The sequence below is a fragment of the Hemibagrus wyckioides genome, linkage group LG29 (assembly GCF_019097595.1).
Source record: "Hemibagrus wyckioides isolate EC202008001 linkage group LG29, SWU_Hwy_1.0, whole genome shotgun sequence".
Classification (NCBI taxonomy): domain Eukaryota; kingdom Metazoa; phylum Chordata; class Actinopteri; order Siluriformes; family Bagridae; genus Hemibagrus; species Hemibagrus wyckioides.
The window spans coordinates 14,542,337-14,562,336 of NC_080738.1; the positions used below are offsets into that span (position 1 = coordinate 14,542,337).

The following is a 20,000-nucleotide window of genomic DNA, read 5'->3' on the forward strand; positions in this document are numbered from 1 at the left end:
AAATCTCCTGATTCGTCTGTACTTTTTATGATAGTCTCCTAATTAACCCAAACATCTACTGAGTAATTTAGCAACTCTTATATTAATCTACACACCTCCTGATTGACCTGTAGGTCTCTCAATTATTCTATATGGCTTCTGATTATTCTATATGACACCTGATTAATCGATATGCCTCCAGTTTAATCTATATGTAAATGTAATGTAATGTAATGTAAATGTATGTTATATGTACATACTATTAATCTGATGGTATCCTAAGTCTGTGTCCTATTGAACCAGTGTTAATGTATTCACTGATAGAGACTTTAAAGCACTTCTTGTATGTCACTCAGGATAAGAGCGTCTGTCAAATGCTGTAAATGTAAATGCCTCCAGATTATTCTTTGTGCCATCTAAATAATCAATGTTTCCTGATCAATCTATAAGTCTTGTGATTAATCCATATGTCTCCTGATCAATCTATAAGCCTTGTGATCAATCCATATGTCTCCTGATCAATCTATAAGCCTTGTGATTAATCCATATGTCTCCTGATCAATCTATAAGCCTTGTGATTAATCCATATGTCTCCTGATCAATCTATAAGCCTTGTGATTAATCCATATGTCTCCTGATCAATCTATAAGCCTTGTGATTAATCCATATGTCTCCTGATCAATCTATAAGCCTTGTGATTAATCCATATGTCTCCTGATCAATCTATAAGCCTTGTGATTAATCCATATGTCTCCTGATCAATCTATAAGTCGTGTGATTAATCCATATGTCTCCTGATCAATCTATAAGCCTTGTGATTAATCCATATGTCTCCTGATCAATCTATAAGTCTTGTGATTAATCCATATGTCTCCTGATCAATCTATAAGCCTTATGATCAATCCATATGTCTCCTGATCAATCTATAAGTCTTGTGATTAATCAGTATGTCTCCTGATCAATCTATAAGTCTTGTGATTAATCCATATGTCTCCTGATCAATCTATAAGCCTTGTGATCAATCCATATGTCTCCTGATCAATCTATAAGCCTTGTGATTAATCCATATGTCTCCTGATCAATCTATAAGTCGTGTGATTAATCCATATGTCTCCTGATCAATCTATAAGCCTTGTGATTAATCAGTATGTCTCCTGATCAATCTATAAGTCTTGTGATTAATCCATATGTCTCCTGATCAATCTATAAGCCTTGTGATTAATCCATATGTCTCCTGATCAATCTATAAGTCTTGTGATTAATCCATATGTCTCCTGATCAATCTATAAGCCTTGTGATCAATCCATATGTCTCCTGATCAATCTATAAGCCTTGTGATTAATCCATATGTCTCCTGATCAATCTATAAGTCGTGTGATTAATCCATATGTCTCCTGATCAATCTATAAGCCTTGTGATTAATCAGTATGTCTCCTGATCAATCTATAAGTCTTGTGATTAATCCATATGTCTCCTGATCAATCTATAAGCCTTGTGATTAATCCATATGTCTCCTGATCAATCTATAAGTCTTGTGATTAATCAGTATGTCTCCTGATCAATCTATAAGTCGTGTGATTAATCCATATGTCTCCTGATCAATCTATAAGCCTTGTGATTAATCAATGTCTCCTCACCAATCTATAAGTCTCGATTAATCGATATGTCTCCTGATCAATCTATAAGTCGTATGATTAATCGATATGTCTCCTGATCAATCTATAAGTCCTGTGATTAATCGATATGTCTCCCAAATAATCTATATGTCATTTCATTAATTAGTATTTCATCTAATTAATCTATATGCCTCGTATTTTCTGTCACCCACAATTAATCTGTCACTTGATTAATCGATATGCCTTCAGATTATTCTACATGTCATCTGATTATTCGATATGACTTTTGATTATTCTATATTTTGTCTAGTTAATCTATATGCCTCCAGATTATTCTCTATGCCTCCAGATTATTCTCTGTGCCTCCAGATTATTCTCTATGCCTCCAGATTATTCTCTATGCCTCCAGATTATTCTATATGCCTCCAGATTATTCTATGTCTCCAGATTATTCTATATTCCTCCAAATTATTCTATATGCCTCCAGATTATTCTATATGCCTCCCAATTATTCTATATGCCTCCAGATTATTCTATATGCCTCCAGATTATTCTATATGCCTCCAGATTATTCTATATGCCTCCCAATTATTCTATATGCCTCCAGATTATTCTATATGCCTCCCAATTATTCTATATGCCTCCAGATTATTCTATATGCCTCCCAATTATTCTATATGCCTCCAGATTATTCTATATGCCTCCAGATTATTCTATATGCCTTCAGATTATTCTATATGCCTCCAGATTATTCTATATGCCTCCAGAGTATTCCGTATGCCTCCAGATTATTCTATATGCCTCCAGAGTATTCTATATGCCTCCAGATTATTCTATATGCCTCCAAATTGTTCAATATGCCTCCAGATTATTCTATATGCCTCCAGATTATTCTATATGCCTCCAGAGTATTCTGTATGCCTCCAGATTATTCTATATGCCTCCAGAGTATTCTATATGCCTCCAGATTATTCTATAGGCCTCCAGATTGTTCTATATGCCTCCAGATTATTCTATATGCCTCCAGAGTATTCTATATGCCTCCAGATTATTCTATATGCCTCCAAATTGTTCTGTATGCCTCCAGATTATTCTATATGTCTTCCAATTATTCTGTATGCCTCCAGAGATTATTCTATATGTCTTCCAAGTAATCTATACATCTCCTGATTAATCCGTATGTCTCCTTATCAACACATCGCTTGATTAAATTACATGTGCCCCAATAAATGTATGTACCTCCTGATTATTCAGTCCATCTCCTGATTAATGTGCTCAGATGAATTAATACAAAATACATTTGTTATGTCTCTTTGTGTAATTTTATACATATCCCGATTAATGCATATGCCCAGATTAATCATCACTATCTCCAGATTATCCCGTGTACTTTCTAAACGTCTCCTGATTAATCCCTGCACCCCGAGTAATTCATTTAATCGATATCTGCCCCGCCTCTCCGGATTAATCCGCCACCCCTGGATTAAATAAGAATCTTGAATGAATCGACACGCTCTTCTTTTGATCTATATACATCACCTAATCCGATTAATCTATATGTCCGCAGTCACCGAGCGTGTCTCCCGCGTGTTATCGCCGTCTCCTAATAGATTCCTGCGTCTCATTATTCATCCATAAGTGACGTAATTAATTTTCCCATTCGATTCCTTGCGGTCGGTGTCAAAAGCCAAATGCTAACGAGAACTTCCACTGAATTATTACCGAGCGGCAATAAAGTCAACAAAGGTGTCGAATCTAGTATCTGTGTTATAATTGCGCTATTAGAATTTTAAAGCTGTGCTAAGCACATTTTAAAAATTTTCATGCAGCAATTTATGGCCGCGCTAATGAGCGGCATAAAGCAACGAAAGCCAGGTCTCGGTCGGGTCACAGAGAGAGTGCGTCTGGCTCATCTGCGTCTCCTGCTCAACAAGAGCGAAAATTGTCCAGGGGTCATCCATTAGAACCGAAAACCAAACCATTTGGGAGCGTTTAACAATTCCCAGGGCGCCAGCGCCTCCTCCTGAAGCTGCGGGATGTTGTCTTTGTTAATCGCCGTCCCATAATTCTGTCTGTCTGTCTGTCTTTCTGTCTGCAGGTTGTGAGAGGTGAATAGGAGACTCGCAGCGTTTGTGCCATCGAGGCTGCTGAAGCACACGTGCCAACCATCACGATGCCAACCCTGCTGCTGCTGCTGCTCGCCTCCTTACTGCTTCTCACACACGCCGAGAGTGAGTCCCTCCATCCATCACACTGCCCGTCACAGTGCCCACACACACACACACACACACACACACACACACACACTGCTCTGCTCCATTCACTTCAGTTTGCAGATGAAGATGTGGGCGTGTCCTTATATATAAGACCATATATGGAAGTCAGCTTGAACACTATTTTTTTGAGACACGCTTCATACACCAATGTTTGGCACTCACAGACACCACATCTGGCTTTCTGGTGCCATCTTCCTTCTGAAAGACCACATCTGTTAGATCGTGTTACCAGAGCTCTCTCCGTCAGCGATGATCCTCTAGCAGAAGTTCAGTAACATGATGAGTGAAGAGTGTTAGCCGGTACGTGATGTGAGGATGGAGAAAAGCATGATGGGAGTTAATCCTAAACAGTAAGGCTGAGGGATTGAGACACGGCACTAACCCGGTGTTCAACAACGTGAAGTGTAAACCTCTGCGTTCAGGCATCGCCGAGAAACGTCCCAGCTGTCTTCATTACTTCACACAGAAAACTTTTCAAACTTTCATTATCTCTCTCTCTCTCTCTCTCTCTCTCATTGCATCATCATATTGTTTTCTGAGAAAGACCTCAAATATCAAAATGATGAGCAAATCTTTGAACTTCACGGCTGTCGGAATGTCTGTCACCTTCTCGCTCGAGTTTCATGTCTCGTTATTGTGTCTGTTCTTATTTTGTCTCTCACTCTTCTGTCTCTTTCTAGTTATCCTCCCTCCTTCCTTCTCTCTCTTATATGTCTCGCGTTTACTTTCCCGCCTCTGTCTCGTGGCTGTAATATCAGCAGTGCACATATTGGACTGAGGTTGGACCTCTCTCTCTCTCTCTCTCTCTCTCTCTCTCTCTCTCTCCTTCTGTCTCTATCACTCCCCTCTTCTCTCACCTTCTGTCTCTCTCTCTCACACTCTCTCTCTCTTTTACCAGCTGTTCATCTCTAAAAAGATTGCTGGCAGCTGTTAGAGGTTAATTATTTTGAGGCCAAAACAAAGTAACCGTGGTGCACGTGTGTGTGTGTGTGTTTTGGCTATGAGGACCTAGACTCACGGTCACCAGATCCCAGCCAGACATGCTGTCATAGTTTCAGCCTTCAGCAGTTGCCAGTCGAGGGCTTCTGTTTAGCGAGCATGTGTCCTCGTCCCCCTTCTCCATCAAACACTGGACACGGCGAGCAGAAATTGAGTGATGAAGGAATATGAGAGAGAGGGAGGGAGCGTGTCAAAATCGGTAGGCTGGAGCATATCAAGAAAGATTCTCGCACCTCCGCCTACATGTTTGCACAAAACACCTGCTGCTCTGGATGTACAACACACTCCAAGTGAAATATAATATGGCACCCACAATTAACACACACACACACACACACACACGCGTGACTATTCTCTTAGTTCCTTTTTCTTTGACTTCCACTGTAGTAAACTTTATTACCTTTTACTTCAGCTAAATAAATAGACCCGCAATCAGCTATACATTTCAGCAACATTCCTCTCGTACCGTTCCTCAAGACAAAACCCCCTCAATAAGCCGCCCACACGAATCCAGATCCCGAGCCGTCAATCAGCCGTGAAACCCCCAGCATCATCGTCGCTTTAATCTGTCTGTATTCAGCCCACATCAGTCTGCCGCCTCACATCGCCGCGTGACCGCGTATCAGTCCATCATTGTTTCCTGCGTCCCTTCAGCATTTCCTGATTGTGTTTTGTTTTCATCCTTCCGTCGGCAGGGACGAAAAAGTTTGATTCCTCCTTTTTCCGTCTCTGAAGCCACTAATTAAAGAGCCATCTGTTTGTTAGGGACAGACAGCTCACAGCGAATGGAAGATGCTTTATTTAGATGAACGTCATGTATAGTTAGACATTAGTTTAGTGATGATTCAGCAGTAAAGCTGCAGTATACCTTACTGAACTTCACCGCTCTTCTGTCTCTGTACACTGTACATTGTTTGTACTGTAGCTGGGTTTCTTGTTGTTTATTTTATTTATTTATTTATCCCCCCCCCCTTCGTACCTCCCCGGCGGACGTATGAGCTCTAAATGCGACAGTACTCGAGCAGCTGAAATAAGAGCGGCTTCCCTGCCGAGCTTATTAAACCTCAAATGTCAGGTGTAGTGATGCCGCTGTTAGAGAAATGCGAGTGTGGAAATAATAATAAAAAAATATACAAGCTTGTAGAATGGCTCTGTCGTATTTTTTTTTTTTTTTTTGGTTTGATGCTGATGCTGATGCTGAGGAAACCATCAGCAAGTCTAAGGAAAGAGAGTGTAGAGATTGTTATTGATGCTGCCATGTGTTAAAATCGATAATTTTAATTTAATTTACAATGGGATCTGAAATGAATCAGTTAACTGTTGATAATTACATTTTGAATGACATCTTTATATGTATTTTTATATGTATGTATTCGTAAAATGAATCGTATTTCAAACCTGATTTGTAAAACGATTCATATTTTGAACATCATACATAAAATCATTCATATCTTAAACATGATTTGGAAAATGATTCATATGATTCAGAAAATGATTCATATCTTAAACATGATATGTAAAATGATTTGTGTTTTAGACATGGTTCGTAGAATGATTCGTATTTTAAACATGATTCGTAAAACGATTCGTATTTTAAACACGATTTGTAAAATGAGTCGTATGATTCGGAAAATGATTCATATCTTAAACACGATTTGTAAAATGATTTGTATTTTAAACATGATTCTTAAAATGATTTATATTTTAAACATGCTCTGTAAAATGATTCGTATTTTCAACATGATTCATAAAATGATTCGTATTTTAAACATGATTCGTAAAACAATTCATATTTTAAACATGATTTGTAAAATGATTCATATTTTAAACGTGATTCATAAAATCATTCATATCTTAAACATGATTCGTAAAATATTTTGTATTTTAAACACGATTTGTAAAGTGATTCATATGATTCGCAAAATGATCCATATTTTAAACATGATTTGTAAAATGATTTGTATTTTATACATCATTCGTTAAACGATTCGTATTTTAAACATGATCCGTAAAATGATTCGTAGTTTAAACATGATTCATTAAACGATTCATATTTTAAACATGATTCGTAAAATAATTTGTTTGATTCGTAAAGTGATTTGTATCTTAAACATAATTCATAAACGGATTCTTATGTTAAACATGATTCGTTAAACGATTGGTATTTTAAACATGATTTAAAAAATGATTCGCATTTTAAACATGATTGATCAAACGATTTGTATCATTCGTAAAATGATTCGTATTTTAAACATGATTGATCAAACGATTTGTATCATTCGTAAAATGATTCGTATTTTAAACATGATTGATCAAACGATTTGTATCATTCGTAAAATGATTCGTATTTTAAACATGATTCGTATGATTTGTCAAATGATTCGTATTTTAAACGAGTCGTAAAATGAGTCGTATTTTAAACATGACTCGTAAAACTGATTCATATTTTAAACATGATTTGTAAAATGATTCGTATTTTAAACAGGATTCGTAAAATAATTTGTACGATTCGTAAAACAATTCATATTTTAAACATGATTCGTGAAATGATTCGTATTTTAAACATGATTAAAACAGTCAGTTGTATCGTCAGTGTTACTGAGTAAACGAGCGAACATGTCTGTATGTATCTACACTCCTAAATAAAGTCTATATTCCTTATGAATTTCCTTATAAGGATAAAGGGGGTGGGGAAAAAGCAAGCCATATCTATTTTTTTTAATAATTTATATTCAGTAGGCATTCAATAGGCTCACGTGTGTGTGACTGCATCCTGCTTAATGATGTAATATCTAGAAATATCTAGAAACAGAAATATATCTAGAAACAGAAATATCTAGAAACAGAAATATATCTAGAAACAGAAATATCTAGAAACAGAAATATATCTAGAAACAGAAATATCTAGAAACAGAAATATATCTAGAAACAGAAATATATCTAGAAACAGAAATATCTAGAAACAGAAATATATCTAGAAACAGAAATATATCTAGAAACAGAAATATATCTAGAAACAGAAATATCTAGAAACAGAAATATATCTAGAAACAGAAATATATCTAGAAACAGAAATATATCTAGAAACAGAAATATCTAGAAACAGAAATATATCTAGAAACAGAAATATATCTAGAAACAGAAATATATCTAGAAACAGAAATATCTAGAAACAGAAATATATCTAGAAACAGAAATATCTAGAAACGGTAGAAATCAGAACGTGTACCTAAGGTTTTTGTTCGGTGTTTGATTTATACGATTCTTAACTCCGCCCCATTCCTAGTCTTTATGTAACCTACTGTCTAATAAACAAGATTACAGTACACACAAACAGAGATTAAACACAGCCACGACACACACACACACACACACTCTTGCGAGTGGACGCTATAAATCAGCGCTCAGCGCACACGCTGTAATCTTTATCTGCTGTAAAAATCTGCTCCTTCACCGCGCCTCCGTCTTCAGATGTTGCGTAAGACCACTTAGCGCCGCTCTGACATTTGGTAATGGTATTGATATTTCAGCGTAGGCGGCTCGCACTGAACCTGTGTTTAATTCATGTCCTCTCTAATGTAAATGATCGTTACAATCGGATTCAATTTGCATTCGGCTTCCAGGCAGCTCCGAATTAGCATTTAGTTTGCCGCAGTTCGGTGTTTAGCTTGCCTGTATGCTAATTTTATTTAAATACAATCCATTTCATCCTTCACTGAACACGTAGAAGGACAGCTGGCACACTTTCTCGCACACACCGGATTTTGGACTCGCATGCACCATGATGTTTGTAGTAGAGGCGAGATTTATATGGCAGCAAACTTTAGACGCAGTTTTATCTGATATATTTACAGGATTTTCCAGAATATTAGCGTATTCTGAGCTGATGATATAGTGTGGTAAAGCTAGAGGATTTCTATATTTCACCACGTTAGCTTAGAAGGCACTTTATTGCTAGGCGTTAGAGGCAGCGGCTAACATTTTGAAGAAGAACGAAGAATGGCATGAGTTATCGCCACATGTACATTACAGCACAGTGGAATTCTTTTCTTCACACATCCCAGCTGAGGAAGTTGGGGTCAGAGCACAGGGGCAGCTATGATACAGCCCCACTGGAACAGAGAGGGTTAAGGCCCTTGCTCAATCGCCCAACAGTGGTGCTGGGTCTTCCACCACAAGCTGTCATGAAATGACGCTACAGTCTCCAGAAACGTCTAATCCGTCTCACGTGTCCCTCGACGGTAAAACTGCACATGCGCTCAAAATATATCTTTTGAGGTTAGCTGATAAAGAAAAGCGCGTGAGCTGTTGAAGTCCCCCCCTGAGCTCCGATGGCGGTGTGTAATTACCTCACTGATGTTCTGCTGCTAGGGAAACAATAGAGGTGTAATTAAGACTGGTGCTATCAGGAAGATCTGAAAGAAAGACACCGACAGAAAGAGAGACAGGCTTTAGATACATAATTCCCTCATTTATATTCCGCTCCGCAATCTCGAAAAATATAGTTTCCAGTGATAGATAGATAGATAGATAGATAGATAGATAGATAGATAGATAGATAGATAGATAGATAGATAGATAGATAGATAGATAGATAGATAGATAGATTTATTCACTCAACAGACGTTTTATTCACTCCAAAACAGGCCGAAAACGGTGAAGCAGAATCCAATCCAAACATAAAGATAAGTGGTTCAAGGGTTCTTATGTTTATGTATATGTTTTGTTCCATTCACATGCCTGCGTGAAAGGGTGTATCAAAGAGGCTGGAAATTGATGGGGTTGAGTTCTCTGGTGACAAAAGCATTTGAGCTTACTTATTTAATATCGCTAATTATGATTTCTTAATCAAGCGGTTAGCACGCTCGCCCCACACCTCCAGCGTCCTGGGTTCGAGTCTAGCTCCCGCTCACTATGTGTGTGGAGTTTGCCTGTTCTCCCCGTGCTTGGTGGGTTTCCTCCGGGTGCTCCGGTTTCCTCCCACACGCTGAAGACATGATTCTAGGCTGATTGGAGTAGTGTGTGATTGTGTGTGTGTGTGCCCTGCGATGGGTTGGCACTCCATTCAGGGTGTATCCTGCCTTGATGCCCGATGACGCCTGACCCGAGGATAGGATAAGCGGTACAGACGATGAAATGGAACAAAAAAAGATTTCTTGTCGCTTATTTATGTTTAATTTCTGTCTGCAAATCGTGGAAAATCAAATAAAGTCTGTCTCCTCAACCACACTGATGAATGATCAGGTGGAATTGTCAATTTTTTATAACTGTATAAAAGTATTTCTTCAGCCGTTTATTCCGTAATCGTCTGAAATCAAGTGCCCACAAACGTGACCCAGCCAAGGAGCGTACACACGCATTACGAAGATTCCAGCAATCATTAAAGAGTGAAAGAGCGCCTGAATTGAAACGAGTGGAAGCGAAACGCGAGGGCTGCCCGAGAACAGACGTGGCCAAGGCTGGAATTGTCAAGTGATCTTGACCTTTTTTTTTACGGTGCATTCAAAATCAAGCTAATTAGGGAGGCACTTCAGAGCAGAACACGCTGAGATGTGATGGTGGAGCAGAGATTCGGTTATTCTGTGTGTGTGTGTGTGTGTGTGTGTGAGAGAGAGAGAGAGAGAGAGAGAGAAAATGAGAGTCCGATTTACGAGTCACGATGGACTATAATTGCTTTGGCAAAATTGTGTTAAAAGTGCAATGTCAATAAAACATGTTACACTGAAATACTGAAACTGGTGGAGGGGGAGGGAGGGAGAGAGAGGGAGGGAGGGAGGTGTAAGCATACAAAAAAAACAAGATGAGAGAGAGAGGAGAGAGAGAGGGAGAAACAGATGAGAGAGAGAGAGACAGAGAGAGAAGTAAAAGACAGAGGCGTAAGCATACAGAAAACGAGATGAGAGAAAGGGTGAGAGAGAGAGGGAGAAACAGATGAGAGAGAGAGAGAGAGAGAGAGAGAGAGAGAGAGGTAAGAGACAGAGAGAGAGGTAAAAGAAAACGAGATGAGAGAGAGAGTGAGAAAAGGTGAGAGAGAGAGAGAGAGAGAGAGGTAAGAGACAGAGAGAGAGGTAAAAGAAAACGAGATGAGAGAGAGAGTGAGAAAAGGTGAGAGAGAGAGAGAGAGAGAGAGGTAAGAGACAGAGAGAGAGGTAAAAGAAAACGAGATGAGAGAGAGAGTGAGAAAAGGTGAGAGAGAGTGAGAGAGAGAGAGAGAGAGAGAGAGAGAGAGAGGTAAGAGACAGAGAGAGAGGTAAAAGAAAACGAGATGAGAGAGAGAGTGAGAAAAGGTGAGAGAGAGAGAGAGAGAGAGAGAGAGAGAGGAGAGAGAGAGGGAGAAACAGATGAGAGAGAGAGAGAGGTAAAAGAAAACGAGATGAGAGAGAGAGTGAGAAAGGGTGAGAGAGAGAGAGAGAGAGAGAGAGAGAGAGAGAGGCGTAAGCATACAGAAAACAAGATAGGAGAGAGAGAGGGAGAAACAGATGGGAGAGAGAGAGGTAAGAGACAGAGAGAGAGGTAAAAGAAAACGAGATGAGAGTGAGAGGGTGAGAGAGAGAGAGAGAGAGAGAGCATTATCACAGAAAGAGAAGATGGCAGACTCACTCAGTCCCTCATGCCTCTGAAACCAGCACATTGCCAGATGTTTAGAGTCTGGCCAGCGTACGGTTGGCACACACGCGACACACACGACGCACGCGACACACGCGCGCATGCTTGGCATAGCACTGCAGCATACGCTAAAGCTGATCGCTGCTAACATGCCAGAGTTTGGAGTGATGGGAAAGGCGGTTGTGTGATGAGGACTTTTTTGCATCTGTACAAATAGCATGTGTGTGTGTTCCTCGTATCCAAACATCTGTATACACGTACAACAAGAGGTCCGAATACAGCTTCTTGCTTTCAAGCTTCCTTCATCAGACACGTGAGGAAAATCCTCTACCTAACACACCGCGAGACACACCAGGCTTTTGCGGCCCTACTAAGCGCTTGTCATTCTCCTAATCTCTTCTTAATCTCTTATATGAGCTTCTCGGAGGAGGCATTAACATCTCTATGCAAATGAAACAGTCCACTCCGCACGCCTGCTCATGAATATTCATGCCATTCAGTCCATGTTGCTAATTAACTCTGTGTAGAACAGAGAGATCGCGCGTTCGGTTCTAATCGAGTCCTTTGGCTCTACTGTAAGCGTTTAAACCCCATACGCTTTCTTCTCCTTAACAGCGTCAAAGAGGAGGAAGAAGAAGAAGGACAGATAAAGAAACGTTTTTTCTTCCTCTAGCGGCAGTAATTTCACACTCGCTGATCTGCTGCCTCTCATTATGTGGCGCGATTTAATTGGCCGAGCTTTACGGACCGATCGAGCATGAGCGTCGGGGAACGGAGAGACTGCGGTTTTGCCATTAGGTCTCTTTGGGGAGTCGCAACAGCCATCGGTTTAGGATCGCAAACACCCGTAAACAAGAGAGAGACACACAGATCGGGGGAGAAATAAGAGATAGCACTTAGAGCTGGGATCTGCAGCACTGATAGAACGTTATTGGCTCGCTAATACGTTTCGACAAGAAAGAAGAAGTTAGGGAAAATCATCTAGGTCTGTTTTCTTTGATACAGTAATTGTCTTGACAATACAAGTCACAAATCTTCATCACCGTGTCGGATTTCATTTCCATCAACCTATTTCGTGGCTCTGAAACCAAATAGCATAAGCCGCTAAGTGGCTCTAGTGTTAGAGTTTTAGACATGCTGGAAATGATGTCGCCATGACGTATCCTCCAGAAAACACTTCCTACTAGGAAATGGGAAGAGGGACTCGAGATGAGCAACCGCGCCCTGATCCAAAGCGACACACTTTCTATTCAGTCAGAAAGCATCTCGAATTAGCGATCTCAATTAAAACCTGATGCATTTTTTTATCTTATTTATTTCTTCTTTTTTTTGACAGCTGTTTTGCTCTATGCTTCAGAAGTATGGGGTCCACTTAGTTCCACTAGACTACACTAGAGAGAGAGAAAGAGAGAGAGAGAGAGAGAGAGAGAGGAAAGTGAGAGATAAATATAGCATAGGATGTGCACATTTTCATTATTATGCATCATTAATGTTTTCATTAGCAATGCATAGATGAAGTATAAATGCTTTCGGTGCAATAAAACTGCCTCCAGCTGCAAGCAGAGACAGTGAGTTAGAGACAGTGACGCCTCCTCCAGCTCGTCCTACCCACTCCCCGAGCCCCAATCTACAGGAATATCGATCACGCTGTAATGAAATTGTCCTCCCCGTGCAAGATTTGGATTAATAATCTCACACTTACACCTCATGGACATCTCACCATCCATACACACACACACACACACACACACACACAGAGAAAGAGAACTTCAGTCATTAATACAGTGTTAATTCATCTAACATGAACGTAGACCTGATGCCATGGAGCATCTCATGGGATTCCTACGAGAATAATTTGGGCCAAATGTTGAAGTAAATGTGAAGAACAAAGATCATGAGGTGTTTTCAGCAAACATGTCTTCGTGTGTGTGTGTGTGTGTGTGTGCATGTGCATGCATGTGTGTTGGGCATAGCGCCATCTTACACGGCCACTTCCTCTCTCGCCATCTGCCAAATACTTCCCTTGCACCAAACAAGTGTGTGTGTGTTTATATATATATATATATATATAAACACACACACACACATATATATGTGTGTGTGTGTGTGTGTGTGTGTGTGTATATATATATATATATATATATGTGTGTGTGTGTGTGTTTATATATATATATATATATATATATATATGTGTGTGTGTGTGTGTGTGTTTATATATATATATATATATGTGTGTGTGTGTGTGTGTTTGTGTGTGTTTGTGTGTGTGGGCGCACACCTTTACCTGCATGTACCAGCTCTCTTCTGGCTGGCTGCACTTTCTCCTGCCGGCTGATGGAAGATCTGACTCTGGTGAGAGAGAGAGAGGGAGAGAGAGAGAGAGAAAGCGGGAGAGATGAAAGAATAGAGGGAATTGATGATGGATGGAGGAATGCAATCTGGTGCTGGTGATGATGTGAAGACGGTATAATGGCACAGAGAGAGAGAGAGAAGGGGTGGTTGGGGGGGGGGGGCGAAAACTCCCACTCGATGCTGCTATGATAAATGGCAGGAGTCTCCCAGTGAGGACTGTAGGCTAAGAAAGAAAAAAAAAAAAAACGACAGAGCGAGAGGAGAGGAAGAAAATAAAAAGAGGAATGAAATGGAAGCCGATTCTTCATCTCGCCTCGCTCTGTCTTCGACTCTCTCTCTTTCTCCTCAGTCTCTCTTCTAGAGGGCAGAAAGAAGACGGAGTTTGTTGAGTTTCCCGGAGCCTAGGAGTTTGTCATGGACAACAAAAAAAACACCATGTGTTCCGATGAAAACTTGTGCTTTTCAACACGGCGCTCTCGCCACTTATCCACTCACAATCGTTTAATTAGATTTCTCGCCTAGCTAGCCATAGAAGGGGGCTAACACACCAGCCAAGCGAAGAACGACACATCCTTCAGTCTGGCGAATATACGGCCAAGTAAAAGTGTGCTCGATGCGAAAAACAACACAGAGCCATCAGGAATATCAACATTGTTCTGAGAAGTGGTGGTAAATTACTAAGAAAAGGCTTGGCGCTACTTAAATTACAGTGTAACTGCACTTAGCGCTGACCGCTAACCAATTTGAGAAATGTCAGCGAAAAGGGAACAGTGTGTGAGCAACAGGCTGCCTGTGGTGAAAAGTGTGTATTTTTAGATGGATGGATGGATATGAGCAGATATTAAATGGTACACAAACACACACACACACACACATGACCTCATCACATGCAGCCAGGCTCTCAGCTCAGTTACTGCTTTTCATTTCCAGCTAATTACAGGCAGCATTAATGAGGAGGAGACTAATAAAGGACAGCCTTAACGAGCCGAGGACCCTCTCGTGTTAATTAAGACTCTCTCCGTACTGGAAGAACCTCTCTCCATCCTGTGCTGGAAGCCAGGCCTTCACTTCAGCAACTAGAAATTCAGTCCTCCTCCACATTGTCACACATCGTTAAAGTCTGGGATTCGGTTTCGGAGCCTGTACGTTCGTCACGTGTCTCACACGTGTGCACTACGTGACATGGATGCTGTTTGATAGTCGGTTACAGAGGCAACAAGATGGTGGACTTAAGGTCACACCCCTGTCTCAGAGCCGTGCTGGTGTTCATAGTGAGTGCGCTGGCTCTGGCTGTATTAGGCTGTGTGTGTGTGTGTATGTGTGTTTCGTGTGTGTGTGTGTGTGTGTGTGTGTGAGAGAAATACTGCCATGGAATATTCATGAAGTTGAACCCAGTAAAAGAGTAGATGTTACAGATCGGTGTTTAACCTCCTGACCCGCCTTTTACTCAGGATGACAGCCAGACGGCCAACAACGACATAAAGCATCCTAACACACACACACACACACACTCTCTCTCTCTGTGAGACACACATACTGCGTGACAGTTTCATTCTCCTCCTTGCCAAACCTTCTCCATTCATCTCCTCATCTGTCTCTCTCTCTCTCCGTCTTCATTTTTAATGACGCTGCACTGATCTTTGCCAAGAATGTAATGTAAGTGAGATTACTGTACACTCAATCAAGACCTGTGTTATAGTCTACAGCATATTAACACTCCGCATGATGGACGAGGGTTTAAACCTCGAACCTGCCTCGCATCCTGTCAACACCTCGAATGAAATCCTCCTCCTCCTCATCATCATCATCATCATCACTGTTATTATTGTTATGTATTTAGGTTTTATTCCCTTTTGTTATTTCACATGGTAATGGATTGTAAATGGAATTTTAACCTTTGGATCTTTCTGCACACACACACACACACACACACACTGTCCTGTTGGTTTGGTCCTCTTTACCCTTGCTGTGTTTAGACTTGTCAGCTCCCTACACTCACTTGAACAATGTGTGTGTGTTTGTGTGTGTGTGTGTGTTTGTATTCTGTTTCATATATTATTTGGGGTGTTTATTTCACTTTACATGAACAATCACACAGCTGCTCTCTCTCTCTCTCTCTCTCTCTCTCTCTCTCTGTTCTTCTCCATTAAGTAAATATTTACTGGGCGAATGTGCTTGTAACCATGAGCACCCTGTAACACACAGACACACACAGGAAGTGACAGCACAAAGTCTATAAGATAAATAAACACAACCAGAGCAAGAAATTTCTACTGACCAAGCACCAAGTAAACAGCCGTGTAAAGGAGGTGTGGCCTATGTGCCTTTCAGTGACAGTAAAGGAGGCGTGGCCTGTGTGTCTGTCAGTTAGAGTAAAGAAGGTGTGGCCTATGTGTCTGTCAGTCAGAGTAAAGAAGGTGTGGCCTATGTGTCTGTCAGTTACAGGTGGTCTATGTGTCTGTCAGTTACTGCAAAGGAGGTGTGGCATATGCATCTGTCAGTGACAGTAAAGGAGGCCTGGCCTATGTGTCTGTCAGTTAATGTAAAGGAGGTGTGGCCTATGTGTCTGTCACTTACTGCAAAGGAGGTGTGGCCTATGTGTCTGTCAATTACTGTAAAGAAGCCATGGCCTATGTGTCTAACAGAACAGTCTAAAGGAGGTGTGGTCTAGGTGTATGTCAGTTGCCTTAAAGGAGGTGTGGCCTATACCTCTGTCAGGTACAGTAAAGAAGGTGTGGCCTATATGTCTGTCAGTTACAGTAAAGGAGGCATGGCCTATGTGTCTGTCAGTTACTGTTAAGGAGGCATGACCTGTGTGCCTGTCACTTACCACAAAGGAGGTGTGGCCTATGTGTCTGTCAGTTACTGTTAAGGAGGCATGACCTGTGTGCCTGTCACTTACCGCAAAGGAGGTGTGGCCTATGTGTCTGTCAGTTACTGTTAAGGAGGCATGACCTGTGTGCCTGTCACTTACCGCAAAGGAGGTGTGGCCTATGTGTCTGTCAGTTACAGTTACAGTAAAGGAGGCGTGACCTATGTGTCTGTCAGTGACAGTAAAGGAGGCGTGGCCTATGTGTCTGTCAGTTACAGTAAAGGAGGCGTGGCCTGCATGTATCAGCCCTAGTGCAGCAGAGTGTACACATCAGCATGTTGAGCGTCTGCAGTCACTGACAGACAGAAACACAGAATGTGAAGTGTTTTGTTTGGTGATGGATGCAGTATCCAGTACTTCATACACCTGTGCATATTTGAAGCAGTTTGAAGTGTCACACTGCACAAAACAGACACACACACACACACACACAAAACTTTCTCTACCTACATTAAATTAATGTTCTGGAAAAGGTCATTCTCTCACACACCACTGCCTTCACAACACGCCCGTGTGTGCGTGTGTGTGTGTGTATGTGTGTGTGTGCGTGCGTGTGTGTATGTGTGTGTGAGGTCTAGGAGATCCATGAACCTGAAAGGATGTGATGCTCCTGACACAAGTGTGGGACTGGGGTGTGTGTGTGTGTGTGTGTGTGTGTGTGTGTAGAGCAGTGTTATTACTGTTATTAATGCTTTATTACTCTGTTGGTGTGTTATAACTGTGTTATTACTATCCAAGTGTCTATAGCACTTAGTGTCGTTATTGTTTATTTGTTTTCAAGCCATACACTGACAGTACACACATAAAAAGGTGTGTGTGTGTTTATATTCAGCTGCCTCTGTGTATGCTATCAGATAATTAAAATAGAGAGAGAGAGAGAGAGAGAGAGAGAGAGAGAGCAGGCAGTAAAGAAAGCTCTATAGTTGTGCCTTATCTCATCCTCCTGGCTTTTTCATCGGTTGAATTCAAACAAACAAATAAACAAACAAATAAATAAATAAACAAACAAGTACGCATCAGCAGACCCAATAATGCCAGAGTGGCCAATACTGCGACAAATTTTTCGGTGTATTCAGAGACGATAAATCCCAGACAAACACACACACACACACACACACACATAACTGATAAAGATGTGTGTGAGGGAGAGAGACATTCATAAAATGACCGCATTCTTCTGACATAACCAACGAATCTTCGGTCCATTATTTACAGTATTAGACACTCAGACAACACACAACCATTTATATATTTATATTAATCATTTATTTTCAGTTCAATACTGCAGTAAGCAACCATCACAATTCACTTCACAAAACACACACATGTCATTTATATGAGTGTGAAAGAAACACATTGCTGGGATGTGTGTCTATGTGTGTGTGTGTGTGTGTGTGTGTGTGTAAGATAAAGTGTGTGTGACCGAGGTGTGTGTTGCTTGATTGTATATTCTGTTTGATGCACTGAGAGGTGGGGAGTGAGAGTGAGAGAGAGAGAGAGAGAGAGAGAGAGAGAGGCGGAAAGAGTGAGTGAGTGAGTGAGTGGCAGAGAGAGAGGGCGAGAGAGAGAGAGAAAGAGGTGTGAGAGAAAGGTAGAGAGAGAGGCAGAGGGTGAGAAAGGTAGAGAGGGGGGGCAGAAAGAGTGAGTGAGTGAGTGAGTGGCAGAGAGAGACAGAGGCAGAGAGAGAGTGAGAGAGAGGCAGAGAGAGAGAGAAAGAGTGTGAGAGAAAGGTAGAGAGAGACGTAGAGGAAGAGAGTGAGAGAAAGGGAGAGAGAGAGAGAGAGGCAGAGAAAAAGAGTGAGAGAAAGGTAGAGCGAGAGGGTGAGAAAAAGGTTGAGAGATAGGAAGAGGGAGAGGGTGAGAATGGTAGAGGGGGTGGCAGAAAGAGTGAGTGAGTGAGTGAGTGAGTGGCAGAGAGATAGAGAGAGGGCGAGAGAGAGAAAGAGTGTGAGAGAAAAGTAGAGAGAGACGGAGAGGGTGAGAGAAAGGGAGAGAGAGAGAGAGGCAGAGAGAGGGTAAAAAAAGGTAGAGAGAGGATGAGAGAAAGGGTGAGAGAGAGAGAGAGAGAGAGAGAGGGCTGTGTGTCAGTTGTCTCTCCATGCAGCACTTCTACAGGGTTGTTTGAAGCACATCAACATCTTCCTCTCTTTTCTACTCGTTTTTTTTCCTCACATGGTCTGTCAGGTCTTTTCCATTAGCGTGGCAGCACTGACTCCACCCACAGACTGCAAACAGAGGAACAAAATCAAATGAAAGACAAGGAGGAGAAGAGAAGAAGTAAGAAGGAATAACAGAAGGAAGAATAGAGACAAGAGGAGAAAAGGAAGGAGACCCCTTAATAACAGGTGTTCAAAATAAGGAAGATGAGTGAAAAGAGGTGAAGAAAAAATAGATGGAATGATGGGATGGAGGAAGAAGGGGCGATAAATAGGTGAAGGAAGTGACAGTAAGAGAGGGAGACATGACACGTGGCAGAGGAGGGAAGGAAAGTGGATAGATGACTAAAAAAGTAAAGAGACTAAAAGAGAAAAGACTACAAAGGAAAAAAGTGACTGAAAGAAAAAAAAAAGGATAAAAGAGAAAATAGAAGAGAAGGGTCAAGTAAGGAAGATGGGCCAAAAAGCAGGAGGCAATGAAAGACGAAATAGAAAAGATAAAAGGAGAGAAGAGAGGGAAGAGACAATGCTTAAATAATACAGAAGAGAGGAACGAAGGGAAAAGAGGGATGTGATGATGAGATGGAAGAGAAGAGGAGAGGGAAGAAAAGTAAAGGATGTGATGAGAAAAGAGGAGAGGGAAGAGAAGAAATGGATGTGATGAGAAAAAAGGAGAGAGAAGAGAAGAAAAGGGTGTGTTGATGAGATGGAAGTGAAGAAACGGATTCACTGATACGGAAGAAAAGAGGAGAGAGAAAAAAGGAAAAGGATATGATAAGACGCAAGAAAGGGGGAGAAGGAAGAAAAGAAAAGAATTTGATGAGAAGAGGGAAGAAAAGAAAAGGATGTGATGATGAGATGGAAAAATAGAGGAGAGGGAGGAAAAAGAAAAGGATGTGATGAGAAGATGGAAGAAAAGAAAAGGATGTGATGATGAGATGGAAGAATAGAGGAGAGGGGGGAAAAGAAAAGGATGTGATGAGAGACGCAAGAAAGCGGAGAAAAAGAAAAGAATTTGATGAGAAGAGGGAAGAAAGGAAAAGGATGTGATGATGAGATGGAAGAATAGAGGAGACGGAAGAAAAGAAAACGATGTGATAAGATGGAAGAATAGAGGTGAGGGAAGAAAAGAAAAGAATTTGAT

The 20,000-nt window shown here is 41.0% G+C and overlaps 1 protein-coding gene across 33 annotated transcripts in view; it reads left to right on the plus strand.

The window, feature by feature from the left end:
- LOC131349460 (receptor-type tyrosine-protein phosphatase delta-like) overlaps nucleotides 1–20,000 on the plus strand; it is a 403,614-nt gene that overhangs the window by 269,593 nt on the left and 114,021 nt on the right. For all 33 annotated transcript variants that reach the window (XM_058385154.1, XM_058385153.1, XM_058385162.1 and 30 more), the window contains one exon: nucleotides 3,694–3,826. In XM_058385154.1, coding sequence (XP_058241137.1) covers nucleotides 3,769–3,826 — 58 coding nt within the window. In that variant the 5' untranslated portion in view covers nucleotides 3,694–3,768. The remainder of the gene's footprint in view (nucleotides 1–3,693; nucleotides 3,827–20,000) is intronic.